The sequence below is a fragment of the Prunus mume genome, linkage group LG8, assembly GCF_029339155.1.
Source record: "Prunus mume cultivar Tortuosa linkage group LG8, ASM2933915v1, whole genome shotgun sequence".
Classification (NCBI taxonomy): Eukaryota; Viridiplantae; Streptophyta; class Magnoliopsida; order Rosales; family Rosaceae; genus Prunus; species Prunus mume.
The window spans coordinates 18,431,467-18,457,448 of record NC_142705.1 but is presented as its reverse complement, the minus strand read 5'-3'; the positions used below and the strand labels follow the sequence as shown (position 1 = coordinate 18,457,448).

Sequence of the window (25,982 nt, the reverse complement as noted above, 5' to 3'; positions counted from 1 at the left end):
TAATGGTTAATTATGTGAATTTGAAATACTAATGTAAGTTGGCGTGGGATGTTTCTTTTCCCTGTGCTATAAAACCCACTAAATTTTGTTGTTATTCCTTGCTTGCAGCTTTTCATATATGTCTGAAAATGGTATTTTTTTGGGCTTTAGTATCTGTTTAGAAATTTCATGTTCATCTAGCTAGGTTTAGCAGTTGCAGTTGCTGATAACATTTTGAACGTGTCTAGTTTGTACACAGAGTCCATAACTGTCAATACTGATGTTCCATGTGTGCTACTGTATTGCATATGAGTAGACATGTATATGACTATGGTAATGAGTAGATTTTAGTACGCATTGATGCATTTGGAGTAATTGTTGTAGCCATTTCGCCAAAACCTTGTATAAAGTGGATCCGTGGTTCATGAAATTGTTTTCACACTTGGGTGGTATTTGGTTTTTGGATGGAATCGAATATAGATTTTGTAGAAGGGAATGTAGATAACAGCAGAGTGTGGAGAGAGTTGGAGAGTAGAAAAGAGGCTTCAAAACATTTCTGGTTTTGTCATACGTATATACATATATTAAATGGCTTAAAAGTATTAGTTTGAGTAATGTACGTATGAAATATGGGTAACCAATGATCCATATGTATGATGTTGTTGTGCAGGGAACTCTAGAATGGCTTGTAAAGCAAAGCTTATGATTCCTGAGGATGAGAAGTACGAAGGAAAGCCATTTGCCCTTTCACACGCAAGGACCGCCATTACAACAATAAAGGCGAAGTTCAATACGCAGCGATTCTGAGAGGTTCGAGGGGAGTTGTTTTGGTCATCTATTACTGATAGAGGACCTGAAGTGGAATTCACAAGTTGTCCATGGGCTGTTTATGAGGAAGGCTGATCCTAAGACAGTTACACAGGTGAACGGGATAAAATTCATTGTGGGTAACAAGTTGATACAATTCACAGCCCAACACTTTTGCCTCATCACGGGCCTAAGGTTCGGAAAGCTCCCTTTCATTCCGAAGGCGACAAATGAAAACTGCTCCTTGAGCGAAAATACTTCAGATAGCAATAAACCTCCCACCCTTTTGGACCTACACACTGCCTTCATCAAGTGCACAGATGATGACGATGCGTTAAAACTTGGAATGGTCTATTTTGCCATTTTTGTGCTATTGGGTACTGAAAAGCATGTGCTTATTGACATGCGCTATTTGAAGTTGGCTGAAGACTTAGAAGAGTTTGACAAGTATCCATGGGGTGCCGTGTCATATGCGATGACAAATGCTTCACTTTTGAGCGCAGTTTCTCCTGATTACCAACAAGTGAAGGTGCCCCAAAATAGAAAAAAGCCCAACAAACGTGGGAAGAAGAGAGCGCAGACAAGAATGGAATGCAGTTGAGCCAGAGAGTACATCATAAGGGGGTTTGGCTTCGCTCTTCAGGTGAACACATATCCAACAATGTTTTAGTTCATTTAAATACATGTACAGATTTTGATGTTTGATTGTTGTCAACAGATTTGGGCTTTTGAAGTCTTCCCAGCATTGGAAGCATTGCATGTCACGGTCCATGAAGACAATAAGCACATCCCTCGAATATTACATTGGAGAAGCAACACGGTGGCCCGTTTTCGGGAGGTTATGAGTCAGGTTTATGAAAACTTTGAGGTTAGTTCAGTTTGTATTACTCATGTTATGATTAGGAACAAGTACAAAGTTCACTGATTTATTAGATGTGTTTCAAATGGAGGTTGATGTGCAACTTCTCCGGCCGACTGATATTGAGAAGCAACAACCTTACTGGAGTTGGGGTGATGATGAGAACAATGAAGAAATTGTTCAATTGTTTGGGGATGAGGGCGAAGACAAAACCAGCACTTCTAGTGAAGAAAAAGAGGCGGATGTTGAGGAAACGACTACCCTTCCCTCCTCTTCTAAGGTGAGCATGACCTTTTTCCAATGTTGTGAAAATGTAGACAATGCGATACGAAATAAGTGGAAATAGTTTTCTTATTTTTTGTAAGCTTTCTAACTGTTGCATTATAACTTTATGCAGGGCAAAGGGTCTTTTAATGACTTTGGCAGGTTGAAGCATCAATTAGAAAGCACTAAGGATGAGTTGGCAAAGCTACGTAGTTCAAATCGGGGCCTTAGGAACAGAGTTCGTGACTTGGAAGCTATTGTAGACAAGAACTGTTTGAAGCATGAGAAGGAGTGTGACAGAAATAAAAAGGCTATTCGAGATTTGACCCTAACAATTGCTTCAGTGGAACATTATTTAAAATTGGAGATGGAGGAGTTAAAAAAATTATATGGTGGAGAATGGCATGAGGAAGTGTGTACTGCTCAGATGAATGAAGGAGGGCAGAATGAAATGTCACCCTTGAATGAACTTACTACTCCGACTTCAGCAGGGCCTAAAATGGACGCACAAGTTGCAGGTGATGGAGTGAAACCTTCCCGGCATGCATCTGAGCAGGCTGAAATGGAAGCAATAGTCTATGATGGAGTGGAAGGGGCTGAAAGGGAAACAGTCCTGCTGATGGAGTGGAAGCTTTTCCAGCCATGCATATACAAGGGCTCAAAGGGAAGCGGAAGTCCTGCTGATATTGTGGAAGGCTTCCGACCATGGAAGTCGAAGCTGCTGAAATTGAGACTTCAGTTGGTGACAAACAAGTGGACCAACAACCTCACAAGGTTCCTACTTCTGAAGATGTGAATGTTCCTAGTCTTGAAGATCCACTCCTTCCTAGTCCGGAAGATAGGGAAGGGTACAGAGTTATTTGTAAAACAATGTTAAATTTGTTAGAGGATTGGAATAAGAAAGAAATTCAGGGGGTGGGACGCAAGGCGAGGCCTCCCATGGAAACTAGTATAAATCTGGTTGGTGATGAAGGGGACAAGGAGGCTAATGTCACGGTTCGAAACCAGATCTGAAGGCAAAGGATGCAGGCGGCCCGCGAAAACATTGTTGAGTCCATTCAGATCCCTCCAGGAAAAAGAGGCCGACTCTGGTTTTCATGCACAGACACCTGAGGCCCGTTTTGATCCACACAAATGCCTGAGACTTGCTGAGTGGGTTGTGGTATAGATGATAACGAGCTTTCATGAGGTCCATTGATGAGCCGAGAAATGGAAGTTTTGGGCCGCTTGGGAGCCCTAAAACTCAAGCCCATTTCTTGAGCCCAAATATGTGGGTAAGCATAAAAGAGATAAAAAAGCCCAATACTTTAGAAGAAAAAAATTAGCCAATCATCTCAATAAAATAGCCTATCACTTTAGGAAATTAGCTCATTTCCTTAAATGGGTTAACCCATCACCTTAGGAAAGCCCAAGAAACCAAAGACAATATCTGCAATCTCCAGCATTGCTTTGAAACAAGGGCCACAATGAAAGCCAAAATATCCATGTATGTAAGCTGCTGGGAGGCTTCAGCACAGGGCAAAAACAAACATCAAGGTAGAACACGCAAAGAACCAATGGGTATTAGTGTGCACAAGCACCCTTCAAACCAACGCCCTTGCCATGGAAGAGGGAAGGAAAGAAGGTGAGTAGGTAGTCAAAAATGGGAGTTCAACACTGAAGCAGCTGCGGGAAAGCCTTAGAGCTCCCAAAAATCATGTCTTTGTGTGTTTGGACAAAGGAATATTTCACAAAATGAGGTGAGTCGAAAGGAGAGAAGAGAAATGAAAGGGGAGACTTGGCAAAATTGGAGAGAAACCATTAGGGTTTCTTGGAAAGGAGAAGCTTCCAGCGGCTATAAAAAGGGCCATCTCCTACCATCAAACAACCACACCCATTACTTCACCCCTAGATATAATACACATCCAGATAGCAAGCTTCATCTCTCATCCCTAAAACCTCTGCAATTTCGTGCCCTATTCCTCCATCTCCTCTCATTTTCTCTTCTAGCAAGCCATTCCAGAGTCTGACATAGTTTTTGTCAGGCTGCCGGAAAATTACTCAACACACCTATTGTTCTTCCCATCTCTCTCTCTCTCTTCAACGAATCCTCTCAAAATACTCTTCTCCCTTTACCTTAAACCCATGTTTCTCATAGGAAATCACAACCCTCTCTCTCTTTAATGCTAAACTCGTGACTGCTTTGCTTCTATGTCACAAGCTTTTCATGTCAAGCTAAGAATCTACCTGTAAGCGACTGTTAGTTTTGCTGGTGAAGGTAACCAAGGTGCTTCTCAAGGCTCAGCTTCCCTTTCAAAGCATTCTTAGGGTCTGATTCTTAAACTTAGACCCAGGGGCAATTTTCACACATTTGGATCTTCTGCAGCCCATGCCCCTAGTAGCTGTCGGAACCAAAAAGCCGCCCACAAACATCAATGCAATCTTGGTACAAATCATGTACTTCCATCTACTTAGAGTTGTAATATTGGTACAAATCAAGTATCAAAACATCTCAACATCAGTGCATAAATTTTCTCATCCCTCAGTACAGAAATTTTCTCATCTCAACATATATGCTATGAACCAGCCTGCTGCATGATGTAGTGCTTCATCTGGGTAAGGATGCCAAAGTTAGCATTCGTTTTTAAAAAAAAAACTATGTTAAAAAAATTATAAAAGTCTGGAATAAAAGCCATACAAATCTCAAGAAAGTTTATAAAAAAAATTATTAGAAGTCTTCTGAAAGTCTATGCGAAATCTAAAGCTCCATACAGTTCTATGAAATCTAGCACTTAAACAAACAAAAATTTAAATGCTCTAAAATCCTAATTGAATACACCCCCAAAGTAAGTTTGAACTCCCCCTCTCTCAACTTAGCTTGTATATTAAAAAATATGCAAAATTGTAGTAATGGTCTCTCAAATAAGACCCAACTTTACTTTTCGTCCCTCACATTTAGGGCTGGCAATGGGTCGTGTCGTGTCGGGTTCGTGTCGTGTCGGGATAATAAACATGTCAAGAATGCTTAACCTGAACCCAACCCATTTAATAAACGTATCGTGTCGGGTTCGGGTCGTCTTTTATTTTGCGGGTTTTGAGTCGTATACGGGTTCATGAATAATAACATGCATGTTACGAAACTCACAACTGAAAAATTTAAATTAAAAAACAGAGAGAGTAGAGAAAATATAAGGAAAAGAAAGAAAAAAAGATAGAGAGAGGAGAGAAGAGAGAAGGAAAAGAAAGGGAAAAAAAATATATATATATATATAGAGAGAGAGAGAGAGAGAGAGAGAGAGAGAGAGAAGATTGAAGGAAAGAAAGAAAGAAAAAATAGAGATCAGAGAAAACTAAAGAGAGTGAAAAGAAAGAAAAAAAAAAGAGGAGAAAGAAGAAAGAATGAAAAGAAAGGGGAAAAAAAAGATGGAAAAGAAAGGAAAGCTCAAAAGAAAAAGAAATATTATAAATATCAAAAGGCATACCATAAAATCACAAAGTTGTATTTAGCATGGTGAATAAGGCACTTAAGAGAAATGAGGGTGGTAGGGGTTTGAAACCCCTTGTGTGTGTGTTGAAGTCTCCATTTCTCTCTTTTTTTTTAGCGGGTTAGTGGGTTGTACACGGGTTGACACGACCTGTTTAATAAATGGATTAGACAGGTATTATAGTGGGTTAGCAGATTGACCCGAAACCCACCCGTTTATTAAATGGGTTGACCCAAAATTGACCTGTTTTTTTATCGTACGTGTATTGGGTCGTGTCCGAAATTGCCACCCCTACTCACATTGCTAAATTGTAACCGTGGTGTTTCAATTAGATTTCACATCGCATCATTGGTCTTTCCGTCAACTAAGTTAAATTTTCTGTCAAAATTAAGGGCAAATTGAAAAATTCATCAAAATCAATCAATCAAATGAAAATTATCTCACTCATTCTCTTCATATCTCCACCCTCATATCTCCACCCTAGCTCGACTGCCTCCTCCCATACCCTAACCATCAACAAAGCTACCCAAAGCACAACACCAGTCGCCAAAACCACCATCTACTCTCTCTCATTCCCATCACTGTCAAACCACCCAAACCATCATAGTGAATCCGACACCACCCTCACTACAAACCTCGAGCCCATAGATCTGGCTTTCGACCTCGACGAGCTGCTGGTCGGGTGGGGCTTGATTGTCTCGCGCTCTCTCACTCTCTGTCAAACATTACGAGGCAACCCACCATCAAAAATATAAGGCAATAATGGTTGTTTGACTACTGCTTTGAAAACGCCATCAATTTTTCTCCAAATGACTACTGCTCTGTTTGACTACGGCTCTATTTTTCTCCAAATGGGTTATAACGCCATCAAAGTCAATTTCTCTTTTTGTTGCCCACACCATTTTCTCTGTAAAATTCTAAATTTCCTTCGCTTGAGCAGCAAAAAAAAGGAGGAGAGAGAGAGAGAGAGAGAGTTTTTAAAATTAAAGAGATAATTAAAGTACCATAGTAACAATTTAGTAATGTGAGGGACGAAAAGTAAAGTTTAGGCTTATTCCACTATTGCTACAATTTTACTTAGGTCTTCTTCAACCCATGAGGAGCTAAATTCAAATTTTCCCTCTTCAAAAAGTAACTATTTGGGTTTTGCCCGGACTCAAATCGTTTTTTCTCCCAACCCTCTAGACTCAAATTTTAAATCCACAACTTTATTAAATTATTTAAGAATAGTTTAAGTCAAATTTTTTTTTTTTAATGAATAACTTTTCTTCATTCAATCTTTTTAAATAACTTCATAATTAAATTTTTTGAACAATTTGACTTAAAAAATTTGAAAATTCCACAAATATAATTTGACTATTGGATTTAAGTTTCAGGATCTTTCTTTTTTTACCATTAAAATAGTTTAGATTTAATCTAGGTTATTGATTTAAGTTACATTTATAATATATATATAATTTAAAAAATTTAAAAAAACCAAACATCAATAGCAGCAGCTTGACAAGTGGCGGGACAAGCATACAAACTTGAACAGACAGCAGGTCAGCTGGGGCTCACGTCAAATTCTGTGCACATGGGGCTATTTTAGGTGTAGTGGGCTCCATTGAATAGTGTTAGGTCTAGGCAATACTTGGATCTATATTTAGGTCTAAATTTGAGTTTTCCCAAATTTTGGATTCTTCATTTTCTTGGGTCAGGAGAGTATTTGAACAATATTTTGGATTTAAGTCCTGGTTGGAGATGGCCTTAAAAAATAATAAGGGAGACTTATAAATAAACCCAAAACGAGTACAATATTTATAAAGAAGGACAAAATAAAAGTGGTTGGACAATAATGCCCTTATTCATATCTAGATTGCCTAGGGAATCCTTCTGCTTCTGCTAGCCGGATGAAACCAAAATGTTTCTTCTTTTCATATGTTGCTTTGTATCTGGCCGTATGGAGCCAAACAGTTTGGCAACTATTCTGCTGGATGGATTCTTCACGTGGTCTTCATGCATCCATCATGTTATCTATGTTGTGTAGCTCTTCTTCTCCTAAGCTATTCCAGTATGAGTTGTTATTATCTTCTGCTGCTTACGCTATCCGATTGTAGATTTCATCAAAAACTTTTGCTCTGTAGTCTTGATCCTGTATTCATATATATCATCTGGTCTCCTGGATGTGGATTCGAATACACCTTGATAAATTTAGACTGGTATAGGAGGGTCAGACGATCATCATTAAATAACTGTTGCTCGGCTATTATTGCTCTTCTGTATTGTTGGATGTCTTGCTTAGTAGGCATTCCTGTTTGTGCTGATTCTCCCGGATTAAGTAATTCATCAAAAGAAATAATAATCCTATGTTGTGCTAAATCTGGGTAAATGCTATCTTTAAACCACTCTGGGGGTCTACTAGTGAAATCTAATTTTACATTTTTCCAGAGAGGTAGATAAAAACTTATAATTTCTCTAAATTTTTCGGGGAATGAATCTAAATGCTTACTACTTTCAACATAAAGTTGATCTAGATAACCAAATTTTGCTAAAAATGCTGGAGTAATTATGATTGTTTTTTGTTTATGCTCTAAATGCAATTCTCTATATTCAATCATGTTAATCCTTGCTAAGTAAATAGTGTAATGGGAACAGGTTTTGGTAATAATGGTGATGCCAGGATGTGGATTACTTTTTAAATTGAAAAGAAAAGATTGAATGTACAGTTGAAGAGATGTATTTTGCTCATATTCTAATTCAATTATGTGACTCTTAACATCTACCGGTAAAAACTTATACCTTTCTCTAGCTAGAGTTTGAAGAAAATAGGGATTTTTAGATTTTTGCTCAAGAGAAAATTCACTATTATCTCAAGTAAGTTGGGCTTATTAGCCTCTTTTTCTTGTAAATTATGCTCAATTACGGTGGGCTTATTAGCCTCTTCTTGTAGAATTTGACATCTTAAATTAATAGTTCTAAAATGCCTAACTATTGTATCATATTCCCCTTTGTGCTCTGTATATTTTTCCTGCAAAAAAGAAAGGTGTTGTTTTGCTATTTTATAATCGTAATTATATGCTAAAAACTCTTGCTCAATGGCTCTAATAAGCTTTTCATGCCCTTTTCTCATGCTTTCAGTATTTGTTCTAATATTCCAAAAGTTATCTAAAAGAACTTTTTGTTTTTCTGCTAATGATGCTTGAGTACGATACTTTAAAGAAGGATTTCTAACTTCTTGTACTGATATTCCATTATAAAAATAAGTATTTACTACTGATCGTGCTTGATTACTTATGCTTAATGGATTACCACCAGGTGATGGTATACCATTATTTTTGCTGCCAGATGATGATGGTCCAAAATACTGCATACCTGTTTAATGAATAATACGAGATAAGATATCTGCTAAAGTATTATCCATACCTTTAATATGCTCAAATATCGGCTTAAATCCATTTCCTGTAATAGAATCAACAAAATTCACCCATCTTCGGGTTGCTTGTTTATTAGTAGTAATTTTGTTATAGTGAGAAACAATATTTTGACAATCTGTTCGAATAGTAAATATTTCATTATGTAAAAATAATGAAAATGCTTCAAGAGAATTAATGACTCCTAATATTTCTAAGTCAGTAGCTGGAAGTCTAGCCTGTACATCATTAAATTTTCCTAATGCATATCTACAAACTTTTTCTTCTGATTTTGGTTCTTCTTTATGTTTCTTTTGATATAAAATTCCTGCCCATCCTATCGATGATGCGTCTGTTTCAACTATTTTGTAATTATTATCTAATGGTAATGCTAATGGTTTAAGTTGAGTTATATCTTGTTTTATGCTTTGAACTAACTTAATATCTTCACTATTAAAATATTTTTGCCCTGTTTTACTAGTTTTGCTATGCAAAGCTGCAATTTTCCTTCCTAAATCAGGGATAAAACTTCTAGCATAATTTAATAAACCTAAGAATGCTTGTAATTGCTTTTTATCCTCTAACTTATCTGGAAATTCTAATACTTTTTTAGTTATATGTTCTTGTAATTGTATGGTTCCTGACTTAATATACATACCTAAGAATTCTATATCTTGTTTTTCAAGCTCTACTTTATTTCTACTTATAACTATACCATTATCAATAAATTCTTTCAAAATAATTTCTAAGTGTTTTCTATGTTCATTTTTATTTTTACTGTGAACTAATATATCATCTACATATATACTACAAAAATTATCATACTTCTTAAAGATTTGATCCATCTTTCTTTGAAAGATCGATGGTGCATTTTTTAATCCAAATGGCATTACAAGCCATTCAAAATGTCCTTCTGGACAGACGTAAATGTTGTCCAATGGATTGATTCTTCTGCTAATCTAATTTGCCAAAATCCTGATTTACAATCAAACTTACTAAAATATTTACTTTCTTGAATTTTATTCATAAGCTCATCTTTATTTGGTATTTATAACTATCTTCGTAAGTATTATCATTTAATCTCCTATAATTATATACTATTCTAGCTTTACCTCTCTTAAGTTCTGAATGTTTTCTAACTACAAAGGCTGCTGATCTACGTCTAGATTTTGAAGGTCTAATTACTTTTATGTTTAAAAGTTCTTTTATTTATTGTTCAAATTCTTGCTTATCTAACAAGTTACAAGGCATATCTGCTGTTTTAATTGTTAAGTCTGGATTGATAATGTCTAATTTTACTAATATCTTATTCTTATTCCAATGTAATTGGGGATCTTCTCCTATAATTCTAGTTTGTTCAGCTAATTGTAACAATTCTTCTAAATTTTTTGGTCTATCTATTTGCATAATTTCTAAAGGTTCTAGGTTTCCTATAAGTGGATACTCATGATCAAATATTATGTCATCATATTCTAAATTATATTCTTCATCTATTTTTTCTTTACTTATTTCTACTAATTCTTCCGTATTATATTTAAAATTTTGTTCTTCTATGTTAATACTATTGTAAGATTCTAATATATTACTTTGATCAGTTGTGGTTATACTTTTCTTAAAAAATGTAATGTCTGGAGGTGTATATAAAAATCCTCCTTGTAAACTTTTTAAGAAATTTAATCCTAAGATAAAGGGATATGATCCTACTGGGGATATAAAGGTTAAGGGTAAATTAAACTGCTGTCTTTCTATCCTAATTGGTATATTATTAATACAATGTGTTAAGTATACAGGTCTTGTATCAAACTGTATGATTCTTACTGGTCTAACTAATTTTTGCCTATATTGTTCTGGCACTAACTCTTCTTTTATTACATTTTTTGTGCTTCCTGTATCTATCATGGCTGTTGTTTGAATTTTATTTTCTTTTGATAATTCTAACTCACAATTAATTGTTATTAATGAACTAGTCTTCTGTTTTTCTATACTAGGGCAATTATTCTTTTGACTATCTATTTCAACTATATTTATTTCTATTGATCTATTATTGAAACAAGGTTTACAATAAACTATTGTCTTAGTGTAATATTTTTCTACTACTACTTTCTTACATTGATTACATTCTTGAGGCCATCCTAGATTAACATATTTAAATTCTTCATGCTCTGTTTGTTCTTCAAACATACACATATGTTCATCTAATTCACTATCGGAATTACTAGAGTAATCTAATTCTGATTCTGAATCTAAGGCATTAACACTATAAATACTTTCATTATCACTTAAATTGTCATCTATACTATAGATTGATTCTAAGTCCTCATCATCTTCTAATTGAAATTGCTCAATTAATTGTAATTTCTCTCTAGGTTATTTTCCTAATTTGGGACACTTAGGTCTAATATGTCCTACTTCACCACAAAGATAACATTTACATGTACTTTTATTAGGTACTTTATACTTTATAATCCATGGTTTATTTGTTCTTTTCCTAAATTGCTTAGGGATATATTTTCTTCTTCTAAAAGTTTTGGAAGGTTGTATTCTAAAATTTTTATTTTGTTGTTTATAAGGTTTATATTTTCTATAGCTTTTTCTATATGGCTTCTTTTGCCTAAATTTCCTATGACATCCATATTGTTTTGGTAAATCTATATTTTTACAACTCATGTAAAACTGTTTTCTAATTTGTCTTTTTGCTTTTATTTGACTACATTTTGACCGTAATATATCATATACATGTTGTATTCTTGCACCTATGGATACATCTAATTTCCTAGGGTGCTTCTGCCATTCATTCCAAATTCTTTCTCCTATTGGTCCTTTAATTTTTGTCATATAAGTATCTAACAAATTAAGGTCATCAATCCTACATGTTCTACCTAAATACTTGAAAAAGTCTGAAGTATATTCACTAATATATTGCAAATCACAAATTTGTAATTGTTCTAAATTTCTTATGGCTCTAATTTGTTCTTGTTCATTTCTACCATCTAATCTATTATGGTCTAAAAATTCATATTTAATTAATTTAACAAAAGCATCTATATTAAACATTTCTTTTGCTACTTGATGTTCTATTGGATTTTTAGTTTTCCATGCTTGAACATGGAACTAGAACATGGAACTAACAACCAGACACCATGCCTAGAACATGGAACTAGAACATGGAACTGCAAAGACGCCAACTTAAGGGCTATGGAGCAGAACTCAGAGGTCCTCTGAACTCAGAGGTTCCCTGACAGACATCCAATTATTGTTATGGCAAATATCAAACATGACCAAGTGCTCAAACACAGTACTGATCGTCAGTTTAGCAAGATAATAACATAATTATAAACAGTGTTTCCCTATTTTGGACAAGAAGTCTACTAAGAAAACCAAAAATAAAAGAGAAAAAGACTTACTTAATTGCTTATGTTGCTGGAACTACTGTTATCACCCGGTATAAATAGTGTTGGAGAGATAGACGGTATTAACAGTGGTCGGAGTATGTAAATACAATAAATGGAAAAGAGAAAGTATATGAACAAAGAGAGTTTTATTGATTGAAGGAGGAAGTACTGAGATTTTTTCTTCTCTAGTGTTATATACTTCTTTCTTCGGAGTTACAAACTATATACACAAATTACACCGACCTCTACCATGGCTAAGGATGAAAAGAAAAGAAGAAGCTAAGGATGAGAAGAAGAGTTCTTCTCTATCTGAAACTTTCTATCTCTCTTACTCTCTGAAGTTTCATATGAACTTCACATGCTCACTCTATACAAGCCAACGGATTCACATGATTATTTCATATTCAAATGTACAAACAAACAAAAGCTCTTAAAAATATGTTCTGATATACTGTTGGTGGTGCTGCTGCTGGAAAAAGGACAAGGCTTCACATGTTGCTTTGGTTTTGACGGAGGAGAGAGAGGCTAAGGATATGCATGTCTTTAGTGCTTAAGATAAGAGTTTTTCTGCCATTTTGGAAATATTTTGGGTGTTTTTGAGAGCTGGCTGCTTCTTTTGAGTTTTTTCCTAAATTTCGCAAATAATAATTGCCCTGCCCCTCCTCTGGCCTCCTAACCACGTGGAGTCTGTCAAATGCATGCCACAGCCGGAGAGCTGACACGCCAGTAGACTTCTGCTCCATCCCTTCTTCTTTGATTAAACCAAAAATAAAAGTTATTTCTTGGTTACAAGGAAGACAATAGTACAAGAAAGTAGTCTCACTAAGAGAAATGGCTCTGGGTGGTGATGGTGGTAGAAGGCATACAAAAGCATTGATCGTCCGTGTCACTCTGGGTTTGTCTGCAAGCTTTCTCTTCTATTTCTCCGCAGCCAATCAGCCCTGCACCAATCGAAAGTCATCCTCCCTATTGGTTCACTTGGCTTCTTCGGCTGTTTTTCCCCTTCAAGGCATGTTTATCCTCTTGGGTATGTTTTTCTTTTGTTACTTTAATTGGATTATTGCTGTTTGGCTTTGAAACTCTCCTTTTATTGATGCCATTATCAATTCTTTTTTTGGGTTTTTTCTTTTTCTTTCTTTGTTGCATTTCTATGTGCTGTTCGTGGGTCAACAGATTATGGACCCACGATTTCATGTCTAACTGCTTTGCTTTCCTCTTTACTTTGATGCAAGGCTTTCCAATTCTCTCTGTGTTCTTGGGTTTGTTTCTTTAATTTCATTCAGATTTTTGGTAGTTTGGGTGTTCTTGGTTTGTTGAGCACTTCGATTTTTCTTTTTATCTGGCATTAATTCGTTTAGTGAAAGCTCCGTTTCTACTTATCTTTTGAATACTTTACCTAATTTGATTGTTAGTGATGCATGCATATTCAACAAATTCAATCGACCCTTTTCTTCTGTTCTTTTCTTTATTGAATTTGTTTCATCTTCAATTGTCATAGTTAATTTCCTGCACTAGTACATTTTCTTTATGTATTTGGTTTTCCTCAATCTCCATAGTACTTGAACATAATGAAAGAATTGAAGTTGTTCAATTTTGGTCTGTTTATTTATTATATGTATAAAGGTTGATGCTTTTCTTTTAGCTTAATTCTCTCTAAATATGTGTATTCTTTTTATGTCTAAGATTTGATGGATACTAGGACTTGGTGTTCTGTCTTCTCATTTTGGCTGTCCAATTTTTATCTTTTCTCCCTTTTGAGTGAAGAATGACATTGCAGAAGATTTTATGGTATTACTTTTACTCTGCAGGTACTACTCTGTGTCCCTCAACATAGGCCGCCCGCCAAGATTTTCGAACTTGATATTGACTCTGGCAGTGACCTTACTTGGGTCCAGTGTGATGCTCCTTGTAGGGGTTGCACCAAGGTAAAGTTTTCTCTTGATAGTGGGACTAATACTCTAATGGTCATGGTCTCGCACGGTGCTTGTGTCCATCACCTGTGCATGTTTATTTGCAGCCTCGCGAGCATCTTTATAGACCCAACAATAATCTTCTGCAGTGCAAAGACCCTCTTTGCACCGCATTCCACTCACCAGCAAGCCACCCATGTGAGGCCACAGATGACCAATGTGACTATGAGGTCAAATATGCTGATCATGGATCATCTCTTGGTGTGCTGGTCAAGGATTGCTTTCCCCTGAAATTCACCAATGGCTCTCTCCTCAGTCCCCATTTGGCCTTTGGGTGGGTATTCCATCAGGTGGTTTGATGTAGAAACGTACACGCATCAGCTAAAATTATGTAAACCATCAAGCTTGAACGTTAAAACTTATACCATGTTGAATTAATGTCTTGGAACTAAACTACCTGTTCACCTTCTAAGTTCGAGTTAATCGTGTTATGTTTTCTGTTCGTGCTGTGTGCAGGTGTGGATATGATCAAAAGTATTTTGGTCCAGTCACACCTGCCACAGCCGGAGTCATTGGCCTTGGTAATGGAAAAGTCAGTATTCTGTCACAACTAAGTCACCTAGGTCTAACAAGAAATGTTGTCGGCCATTCTCTAAGTGGGCAAGGTGGAGGATTTCTTTTCTTTGGGGATGATCTTGTCCCTTCATTAGGAGTCATATGGACATCAATGCCTTCCAATTCCATGGGGTGAGTAGTCTATATTTGTCCTGTTCACCTTCTGATGAAGCATTATTTATAGTCTGTATATAATCCATGGCATTTCCATAGAGATAATAACTTGATGTTTTTTATTTTCGGAAAATGCTACTCATCTGGACCAGCAGAACTTGTGTTTGATGGAAAGGCTACCAGTGTAAAGGGACTTAACATGATTTTTGACAGTGGGAGCTCCTACACTTACTTCAATTCCCAAGCTTATCAGGCAATAGTTACTCTGGTGAGAAGGAAACGACAGAGAGCATTCTACTTTTGATAATTATTACTATCTTTTATAGAAAACTAACCATCAATCAGGTGAGAAATGATTTAAAAGGAAAGCCTCTAAAGGATGCAACTGAGGATCAATCCCTCCCAATCTGCTGGAAAGGCAGAAAACCATTCAAATTTGTTCGTGACGCAAAGAACTATTTTAAGCCCTTAGCACTGAGCTTTACTAATGCCAAGAATGTTCAGCTGCAATTATCACCTGAAACTTATCTTATAGTTACAGTGAGTGCCCCTATTTTCTCTCATTCTTTCTCTTCATTCATTTACCCCCTTCTGTGAGTATTAGAGAGAATAGGACACTTGAAAAACATACCTAACAAGATCATCATTGTCAGAAACATGGCAATGTGTGCTTGGGGATTCTAAATGGCACTGAAGTAGGACGAGGAAATCTGAATATCATTGGAGGTAACTCATACTAACAGAACAAAAACGTTCTGATTCTTTTTTATTTATAATTTCTTTTCTGAGATAGAATTTGATCTTTTACTTCCTTTCTATATACAGATATCACTTTGCAAGATAAAATGTTGATATATGACAATGAGAACCAGCGAATTGGATGGGCTCCTGCAAATTGCAATACGCTTTCCAAGTCCTGAACCATTGCCATAATTGCAAGATAAAATGTCACTTAAGCAGGAAAAAAGAAAAAAGTTCTTTTTGTCTATTGCAGAACTTACAAGGTGGCAAATGTAAGTACTGTATATCCCAATACTCAATAAGTACTTTTTTATCAATAAATTCATGGACTAGTGTTTCCCTGCCTCTAAAGAGGACATATCTACTTCAGTACGGATCCCTGCTTCTAAAGAGGTGTCCCCAATGCAATCATGAAATAGTCATAATGATAATTAAATGGCTATTGAAATAAACAAAGAACAGTGTTTTCGTTGACTATGATCCAAAAAATAGTGTGATCTAACTGTGATCCAAAAAGTAAACAAAAAACAGTGCTTTTGTTGTCTTCTGCATTTATTATTCTTGTGTTTTATTTAGTTTGGTGTGACTTCTTAAATGTATTTCAGATAAAACCACAACTACACAGAGTAAAAAGAATAATGCATTAAACAGTTTATTCAATTGTGAGATCATAATACAGAAAATACAACATAAGATTAATGTCTTAAGTATCAAATTCAAGAAGAAACCAATTCAAACTAATAATAATCTCCTAAACTAGACTCTCCACGGGACCCTGTTGTAGAAATCAAGACAAACCGGGCACTATGAAACATGAAAACACCCGATCCCATTCCGACCCTGGTTTTGTCCAATGCCAGTTGCTCCGGCCTACCCCTCATTCTCACCTGAGACTCACACTGAAACATTTAACGAGCTTAACTCAGTAACTAACAAATAGACAAAATAAACAAAGACTTCAGTTAAAGGCTTTAAGCAGTATGTCTGCTATATGACATGTACGCCTCAATTTAAAAGAAGAAGAAATCAAAATCCTTTTATTCTTTACCCTTTCCTTTTCTTGCTCAAATCCTTGGTACTCGCCTCATGGAAGACAATTCTGTTAACCTCTTGGACAAGTATACATTCCTTTAAACCTTTAAAATTTTGGCATGGTCCTTCCACCATGAACCGTTCCTTTTACCTTTCTTTGTATTTTTCTACCATAGGCATTTCCGTAGGTCCTGAAACCATTTTAACAAATTCTAAAGTCATTTCCGAGAATTCCCTATTACGGCGAAGCATTTACTACTTTCTATCAACAAGAAATCCTGTAAAACATCCTTTGTCTAACAAAAACTATGCATTTTACTATGATGTCATGCTCTTAATTTAATCACTACTTGGAGCAGCCTTAAAAACACAATTCAGAAAACACAAACAAATTTTCCAAATCTGTACATAAGCAGCATGCAACTTAGTGATAACCGGTCATTAACATAACACAAAACTTACAAGTCTCCTTGCTATCCCAGACAACGAGTCTAGTTATTTACCTTGAGTGTCCAAAGCTCACACACCTTTCACAGAGTAAGTTTAACCTATAAAAGTGCACTCATATCATCATATAAGTGCATGATTTTAAGAAACACAAAGATGTTATATGGCCTTTTCAAAACTTTTAAACAAAATCTTTCGGCAATGACCTCTTACTAAAAAAATTGTGATGCCCCTTCTACTGAATTAACAATCAAACATAAATACTTTTCCAGAACTGTTGTTAACAATTTCAGAAAGAATCCTAATTATTTCCCAACCGACAATACTACAAGGGTTTCTAGATTCATACCTTCACACTTGCACAAAACTTCTCTGTAATGAAAAATTACCTCTTCTCAGCTTGTGCTTACTCTTCTCTCTAGGGTTACTGTGAAAAGTAAGGATGGAGAAGTAACTAGGGTAAAAGGGTGGGAGGAGGTTTTGAGGTCTCTTTTATAGGTGTTTGGTGGAATATGAGGGCTGGCACAGGAGCTCTACCAGGTTAAGCCGAGCTGAAATTGCACTCTGGTTAACCATAAAAGTTCAGTAACTTGGCTAAACTTATGACAAGTAACTTCAAGTTCTCTGACTAGGAGAAAAAGAACTTCAAGTCCTGAACCATACCCAAAAAACGGATCACATTTCCATAATATATATATGTATTTTTCCTCTTTCCCAGTTTCATAGAGATAATGCCTTGATTTTATTCTCAGGAAACACTACTCATCTGGACCAGCAGAACTTGGCTTTGGTAGCAAGCCTACTAGTGTCAAGGGCCTTCACATGGTGGTATTTGATAGTGAGATCTCCTACACTTCAATTCCCAAGCTTACCAGGTGAGAACAATAGAGAGCATTCTTGTATGGTTAATTGATAATAATTTTGTAGAAAACTAACCATCACCAACTCATGTTATCAGTGGTAAATGATTTAAATGGAAAGCCTCTAAAGGATGCAACTGAGGATCAATCCCTCCCAATCTGTTGGAAAGGCAACAAACCGTTCAAATTTGTTCGCGATGCAAAGAACTACTTCAAGACCTTGCACTGAGCTTTACAAACATCAGGAATGGTCAGCTGCAATGCATGCTTGGGGATTTTCAATGGCATGGAAGTAGGACTGGCAAATCTGAATACCATAGGAGGTAAAAATACTAACATAAGAAAAATCTTCCCACTCTTTGTTTTTTTGGTGGATAAAGTCTCATCTTTTACTTTCTTTTTATGGACATTACACGATGTTGGAAAATGACAACGAAAACATGCGAACTGTATGAGCTCCTGCGAATGCAATAAGCTTCCCAAGGCCTGAACCATTCTGTCATATTTGGAAGATAAAATGTTACCTCAGCAGGAAAAATGTTACAAGGTGGCAAATGCGAGCATCTCCCAATACCAGATAAGACATACCGTCCTTGATCCATCTCTGAATCTACATCAGTAGTAGGGAGCCCTAAATAATTCTTTGGCTTTCGTTTGGTGTTGTTCCTAAGCGGTATGGCTCCCCACCGGCGTGTTTTTGTAATTTTCTTTCAACATCAAATATTTAAAATTTTAATAATAAAAAATCAGAGTGTTATCATAGCCAAAACGAATTTTCACAACATAATTCTGCCTCTTATTAGATGTAGCCTGCTCTGAGTATTGCCATGAGAACAGGCTTGGAGGAAGCTACGCATATTGGAATGATGCATTCAACTGGCAACAATGCGCACGAAATATTGGAATGATCAATCTCTCTGTTTTTAATTAGAAGATAAAGTCAAACAAATAAACACGATCAAGTTTGGGATATTTTGTTGTCCAAACACAAATAACATAGTGATGTTAAGTTAAATTACAGAAAGTGATTCCTAACACTTGTAATGAGGTTGCTAAGGAGATAAGTTTGATTTGTGGCTCTCCTCTTACTAATGACCTTGGTAAGTATCTACGAATGCCTCTTTTGCATTCTAGAATCGGAAAGCGCACTTATAGTTCTTTAGTTGATAAGGTGCATAAACATCTGGCAGCTTGGAAGAGTAAGCTCCTATCTTTAGCTGGAAGAGCTACTTTAATTCAAGCGGTTACAGCTTCTAAACCTATTTATGCTATGCAAACTACTAAACTTCCTGTTAGTGTTTGTAATGATTTAGATCAGCTCAACCGTAATTTTTTCTGGGGCAGCAGTGAGAAGAAATATAAGATCCATCTTTGTCAATGGGATTTGGCTTGCAGGCCTAAAGGTAAAGGAGGTTTGGGGTTTAAAAAGACTGCTAGTATGAATCAGGCTCTACTTGCTAAGATTGGGTGGAGATTGCATTCTAAGGACAATGGTTTATGGGCAAAAATTTATGAGGCTAAGTATCTTAAAGGGCTTCTATTTTTGATAATTCTCTTGGAGCAAGGCAGGTTTGCTCCACTACTTGGAGGAGTATTATACATGGTATTCAATTGCTTATGCAAGGGATGTGTTGGAGAATAGGTCGGGGAGATAGTGTAAAATTTTGGGAGGATAATTGGGTTACTGATGCCCCTTTAATGCAGCAGGCTGGAGTTCTCGCCATCCATGATAGCAATTCTTCTGTTTCAAGTTTCTCTAAGAATGGTTGGTGGGATATTGATAAGTTGAGAGGTGTTCTTTGTGAAGACCTTGTTCAACAGGTCATTAGTGTTCCTATGGGGTTTTTGGGCTCTTTACCTGATACTCAGATTTGGAAGGGTAGTGCTAATGGCAACTTTTCTATTAAATTTGCTTATAATTTATTCTTTAAAGGTTGTTCTACTCATGATTCCTGCTAGAAGTCCTTGTGGAGTTTAAATGTTCCTCCTAAGCTTCAATATTTTATGTGGCTGGCTTCTCAAGGCAAAATTTTATCTAATGATCAGCGTGTTCGAAGGCAGTTGGCGTCTGACCCTTCATGTGGCTTTTGTTCTTGGCCTACTGAAACTGTCCTTCACATTCTTCGTGATTATGAGCGAAGCTCGATCTACGTGGAATGCTATTCTCCCTACCTGTGCTCATCATTTTTTCCATTTAGATGCTCAGCCTTGGATGAAGGTCAACATGCTCTCTAGAGAGAAATGGAATGGTGATGTTCCTTGGAGTACTGTTTTTGTGTTTACTTGCCGGAATCTATGGTGTTGGAGAAATAAGCATGTTTTTCATAATGAGGATACAGTCCTCTTTAGTCCAAGACAAGTTATTTGTGGGGCTGCTCAAAAGTGGATTAAGTCAACTTCTAATCGCACTATAAGGGTAAATAAAGTTCAAATTCATGTTGCCTGGGAGCTTCCTGGGCCTGGACAGTTCAAGCGAATGTGGATGGTTCAAGGAGAAGCGTTCTGGCTGCATTGGTGCTTTGGGAGTCATTCGTGACCTTTTTGGTGGCTGGGTAAGTGGTTTTGCTATTAATCTGGGAAAAGGTCAAGTTCTTGAGGCTGAGATATGGGGTCTCTTCTTTGGTTTGAAGTTAGCAATTGAGAAAGGCATCAGTAGTCTCATTATTGAGATGGACTCAGCTATTGCAGTCAATCTCTGTCAGAATTCTTCCATGCTTACTTTGCATCCTTACTGCTTTGGTTAGGAACTGTTGTGGCCTTATGCAGCAAGTTCCTAGGTGTGCCCTTCAGCATGTTTTTCGTGAGAAGAATATTGTTGCTGACCGGTTGGCTAATTGGAGTTATCAAGTGGATCTTGCGCTGTGCATGTTTAAGCAGGCTCCTTGTTGGTTAAGTGATTATCTTGTTGATGATCTGCTTGGAATTGTTCATTCTAGATTGGTCTGTTTAGACCAGGTTGTGTAGTCTGTTTCTTGGGGCTTTGCCCCCCTACTTAATCAAAAAAATTACAGAAAGTGATTTATGTAACAGAGACATTTGATTTCTAAAGCAAATTGCATCACCCTTGTGTAGGAGCAAAATTTACTCCTCAAGTAAGCAATCAAGCAACACGTCTTCCTAATTTTCAACAAAATAGCTAAGACTTGATGGCCAAGCCATACATAATAACCCCCACTACCATGTCCATTATGGAATGCTTGCTGATCATAAGAGAAAAACAAGGAACACGGAACATAGAGACAATACTTAAAATGACATTATTACTGTTCTACTACCATCTACTTGAACACTCACTAGCTCGAGTGTCGAGTGTTTTCTTGCAAGTAGTCCCCCTTATTGTTGGCAAGCGAAAAAGTGTCCAGCTTCTCAACATTGATTACAAGATTACTTGTTGGAGGACCCGAAACTTCAGCCCCAATACCCTAACAAAGTTCTGTTATATTGAGATACACATTAAGCACATAAAAAATCTAATAGGAAGTTGACCAAACCACTTAAGCTAAACATCTATATTCTTGAATCTTGAACTTGTAGGGCTGGTACCATATCCGTTCTTCCTACGTTTATTTGCTTTTGTACTCTTTTCTGCTGCTCATGAGTATAATCGACATAAAATCTCAAAGGGCAGAGAAAATGGGGACACCCGGCAATGTGGCTCCTGCATCAACAATGTAGACATTGCCTGATACATATTCAGAGGCGTCGTGTACTAAATAACGAACTAGTGATGTCAATGCTGGATCCGAAGTGCCATATGTTCTTAAGGGGACAGTTTTCATAGCCACATTGTGTAGCCAGTCTTTTTTCATAAGACCCTCTGTGATTTCAGATCTGAAAAGTCCGGGCGATATTGCATTCACTCTGATTTTGTGTACTCCCAATTCCATAGCCATAACCTGTTAAACTTAATAATAATCAGAACCCTTCACTTACACTACCATGTGCAGAGACAACAAAAGCAAAAATGAGATAGGTGCGGTAACACACTGGTCAACCAGTGGTCAATGTGACAAATGGCTATTTAACAATAAGCAGGTGCTTATCATCAATTTTAGCTAAGAATTTGAAGTGGAAAAACTAAAAATATTTATTCTACCTTTTGTGTGCCTATGATTCTTATTTCTTATTAACTACAGTTCTCTAATTCTTAAGTTTTTTCCTTTCCACAAGAATAACATTTGATACATCTTCAAATTGCTCCCGGACATTGAATCTTTTTGCTTTTTTCCCCCTTTTTATCAATTGCAATGCCGTTTCGACAACACTGTCCTATAAACCATAATTCACAAAGCACAATATTTGGCAAGAACAAGTCATAATTAAAACCATGATGAATCTACAATATCTCAAACAATGCCAAGGCAAAGTTTCGAAAAATATCGAGTGAAATTGTATGTGTTTGCCCAGCACGAACTCAAACTGCAGGCCATGAGTTGTGATACCCATGGACCTGCTTAGATTCATTTGGTTGATTGACCATAACCCATGATCTGAACTTTAACCCAACAAGGAACTCATGCAATTGGGGTGAGCCAAAGCTCAAATTGGACTCTGATTAAGCTTCGGTAAAAGCTCAGTAACTTGGCTCAGCCTAAGCCAAATAGCTTCAAGTCATTAACCATTCCCATACAAAAGATAGACCATATTAAGATGACTAGTTTTCTAGCATTTAAAACAGTGGCGATTAATGAACTAAAAAGACAAAGAATCAAAAGCTTCCTTAAACCAGGAAGGAGAATAGAAGGAAATTTAGAGGGTGTCCCATAGGCCTAATAACAATATTCCTTTAGTAGACTGAAAAAGAATTGAAATACTTCTAGGCTCATTTCTGTCCTTAAGTCTATTTTTTCTTATTAAATCCACCCCTTCCTTATTCAAAGACTTTGTAATGGTCTTCTTTATTGCTTGTGTTGAGCAACACCCACCACCCCCAAGAGGCAGTGCATTCCTTCAAGTATTTATAATTCAATTATAGGCCAAAAGCCATGCTAAGACAAGTGGATTAAAAAAAAAAGTACGCTTCCTTTCTCTTAAGCTATTAACAAAATTATGTTAAGTCAATGGAGATACCTTTGCCAAGGTGTTTACACCAGCCTTTGAACAATTGTATGCTACAGCTCCAGGCAAATATCCACGATGAAGACCTGCAATGGAAGATACATTGATGATTGATCCTCCCTGATCAGCGTCGCGCATGCGTATAGAAACATATTTTGACACCAACCAGGACCCTGTCAAATTTGTCTTGAATACATTATTCCATTCCTCCTCAGACAATTCGAGCACAGAACTCACATTACCTAAGGAACACAGATGGAAATGAGCGATTATGATACACCAACAGTGACATGCCACAGAGGTACAATATGATACCCAAACAGTGAGTCTGTGATAAAGGTCAAACTCTAAATATTAAGACACTAAATTTGGGAGCATGAAATTAATCACTATCTAATGTTTTATAGTGCCTAATGCATATTTTTATCTTTGTTTTCTTATAGAACCTTTGTATGTTAAAATATGAAAACAACCACCGCTTAAAATCAAATTTTATCCATTTCAAATCATGCATGAAATGACTCCCCAGACATACGCCGACTCAGGTCTTGCAAGAGTGTCTAAGAGTGTGGAAGACGCACATTGTTCTTTGTCATTGACACACACAGAACGTGCTGGACTAAACATAACCACACAGATAAGCAAAGGTTTCCCTTGTTTGCATTTGTCATCAACACCTAACTACACTTTCACCTACTTGACTCATCTCATTTGACATCAAGTGCAGTAGCATGACAAAGAATAGAATCGACATCTTAAACTACCAAAGAACATCAGCATGTGGTCATCTCAAACATATCACATTTTACAATACTCAATTATCACATTTTACTATCTATATTGTCCATGGAACTCTGTTTGCAATGAAGACCCAGCCAGCTGATACTTGTAGCACTCAAATGGATTCAAGCTCACAAATAACATATTAAAAATCATCAATTTTTTATTGTCTGCCCATTTCCCATCATTCTAGAGTTCAAAAACTAGTCAACCAATTATAATGCAAGAGAAGAATACAGATAAACTTAACAAGTCAAAGCATCAGGGAAATCCCAGAACTTGAATTTACTTCGAATTTTAAAAATGGAAGTTTCTGGTTTTCCTGTACAGCCTAAATCTTATTGTTGGTTCTAGTACCTCAATTTATCTTTCTCCAAAAACCCAAGTACAATATACCACATATGTTAAACTTAACACACACAAAACAAGAAAATGCAAAATTTTCTCAGGAACCAAAAACAGAAAGCAAAATCCTAAACAACAATCAAAGCTCACCTCTAACACCGGCATTGTTAACGAGGGCGTCGATGCGCCCAAACGCGTCCCAAGCCTTGTTTACAGACTTCTCAATAGCTGGCCCGTCGGCGCTGATATCGAGCTCCACAGCCACGGCCCTGGAGCTTCCAGGCCCATTCACAGAAGAAGATGAAGAAGATGAAGAAGGTGCGGTAATGGTTAGCTGGTTGATTTCATCACAGACGGATTGAAGGCGGTCGATGCGGCGAGCCGCGGCGACGATCCTGCATCCAGCTTTAGCCAAGTCTAAGCAGAACTCGCGGCCGAGGCCAGACGAAGCGCCGGTGACCATGACGACCTTGCCGTGGAGGTCGCGCCATGGCTCGAGGTGGTCCGCGACTTGGTTCGCCATACTTACCCTCAGTCTGTATTGGATTTGTTTGGTGGATGAGTCGGGTGACAAAATGCCCAGGAGGAAAGAGAAAATCCACGGGGTTTGCTGTCGTTTTTACATGTGGAAGTTTTGTTGCGAAATCTGGACCGTTTGTGGGTTCTGTATGGGCGGTCGAGATGTGGGTCAACTATCTGCTTCATGACAAAACAAAAAGGATGTTTGGTAAGGTCGCAGGAGGTGGACTCTTACGTTGAATTGGGAAGGTTGGCTACTACTTTGATTTTATCAATTTAATTTTTGAGAGCCTTTGGAAAAACACAAAAGAGAGAGAAATTTTGTAAAAGAAGCTAAAATAGACAAAATTGCTTATTTATTTTGAATTTCCTAAGGAATCCTTTGCGTTTGCATGTTTTTGATTTGAAAGTTGAGAGGTTTTTCTTTTTGAAAAAGCTTTGGCTTTTCAAAGCGAAATTTTTTTTTGCTAAAACCTAAATTTACTTTAATTTTTTTTGTTTGGTTAATTTCCGGTTTTTCAGGTATTATATTACATTTTTTTTATGCGGGACTAAGTCGCTCGTGAGTTCTCAGATGCTTAGGATGAAAATTAAAATGAACCGTTTTTGTAAATACAAGTTACACAAAAATGAAAATACTAACCATTTTTGTATATTTACGTATTTTTCTGGTTTCAAATAGATGTGTTGGTTCATATATAGCTCAACATTAACACATGTAGAAATGAAGGTGCACATGGACTTCCTAAGCATGTGTGTATTGATAAGAAATATTTTTGGGAGACAATATAAACTTGGTGATTATTTTAACGTGTGGTTTTGTGGTGAGCTTGAATCCATTTTATTGGTACAAGTGTCGGCTTGCTCAGTCTTCATTGCAAACCATATAAAATAGAACACATGAATCATGATACTAGTGGGAAGACACGTTTTTTCTTTGGTAGATTAGGAAAAAGAGAAAAAGTTTGATTAGTGATTCTTAACATGGGCATACAATATAAAATTGGGAAAAATGCGTGGAATTATGGGAAGACACGTGTTATTTACACTAACCACGTTTATATTTTTAAGGTTTTGGAAATTACACTAACACACTATGAGCTTTTAAATTATTTTCACAAAACTCCTTATGTTAATTTTTCATCTAAAAATCGTCGATCTCATCAAACAAATTTCTCCACATGACAATATTAACCTCATAGATTAGATTGCACACCATGAGGTCTAATTGTTGAAGTTAATTTTTTTATTTGAATAAGTTTTTTTTTTTTTTTATGAATCATAAATTTTGACTGAAAATTAAAGAAATGAGATTTTTGTTTAGTATTTGCTTTGAAAGACTACAAAAACTAGGGAAAAAACGAGTTGAGAGATCAAAATGTAAATCGTTGACAAGTTTAAGGATCC

At 36.6% G+C, this 25,982-nt stretch overlaps 1 protein-coding gene, 1 long non-coding RNA gene and 1 pseudogene across 4 annotated transcripts; 1 reads left to right on the top strand and 2 right to left on the bottom strand.

Annotated features, from left to right (window-relative positions):
* Window positions 1-12,771: 12,771 nt before the first annotated feature.
* On the top strand, window positions 12,772-18,642 carry LOC103339159 (aspartic proteinase Asp1-like; annotated as a pseudogene). Its single transcript, XR_016122697.1, has 10 exons — window positions 12,772-13,181; window positions 13,963-14,079; window positions 14,172-14,398; window positions 14,581-14,807; window positions 14,919-15,061; window positions 15,139-15,333; window positions 15,447-15,519; window positions 15,619-15,806; window positions 17,766-17,888; window positions 17,972-18,642. The product of XR_016122697.1 is annotated as an aspartic proteinase Asp1-like (transcript).
* LOC148914943 (uncharacterized) lies at window positions 16,141-17,772 on the bottom strand. Its single transcript, XR_016122698.1, has 2 exons — window positions 16,583-17,772; window positions 16,141-16,433 (listed from the first exon to the last, which is right to left on the bottom strand). It is a non-coding gene; the product is annotated as an uncharacterized LOC148914943 (long non-coding RNA).
* A 2,249-nt stretch (window positions 18,643-20,891) lies between the features above and the next one.
* Window positions 20,892-24,679, bottom strand: LOC103339167 (uncharacterized). 2 transcript variants are annotated; one of them, XM_089042861.1, is made up of 3 exons: window positions 24,207-24,679; window positions 22,944-23,104; window positions 20,892-21,769 (listed from the first exon to the last, which is right to left on the bottom strand). In XM_089042861.1, exons 1-3 carry the CDS (start codon window positions 24,577-24,579, stop codon window positions 21,491-21,493), a joined length of 813 nt encoding a protein of 270 aa, XP_088898987.1. In that variant the 5' UTR covers window positions 24,580-24,679; the 3' UTR covers window positions 20,892-21,490. The 2 variants fall into 2 exon arrangements, with proteins under 2 accessions (XP_088898987.1, XP_088898986.1); XM_089042860.1 differs by having other exon boundaries at window positions 22,944-23,173; window positions 24,207-24,673.
* Window positions 24,680-25,982: the final 1,303 nt, after the last annotated feature.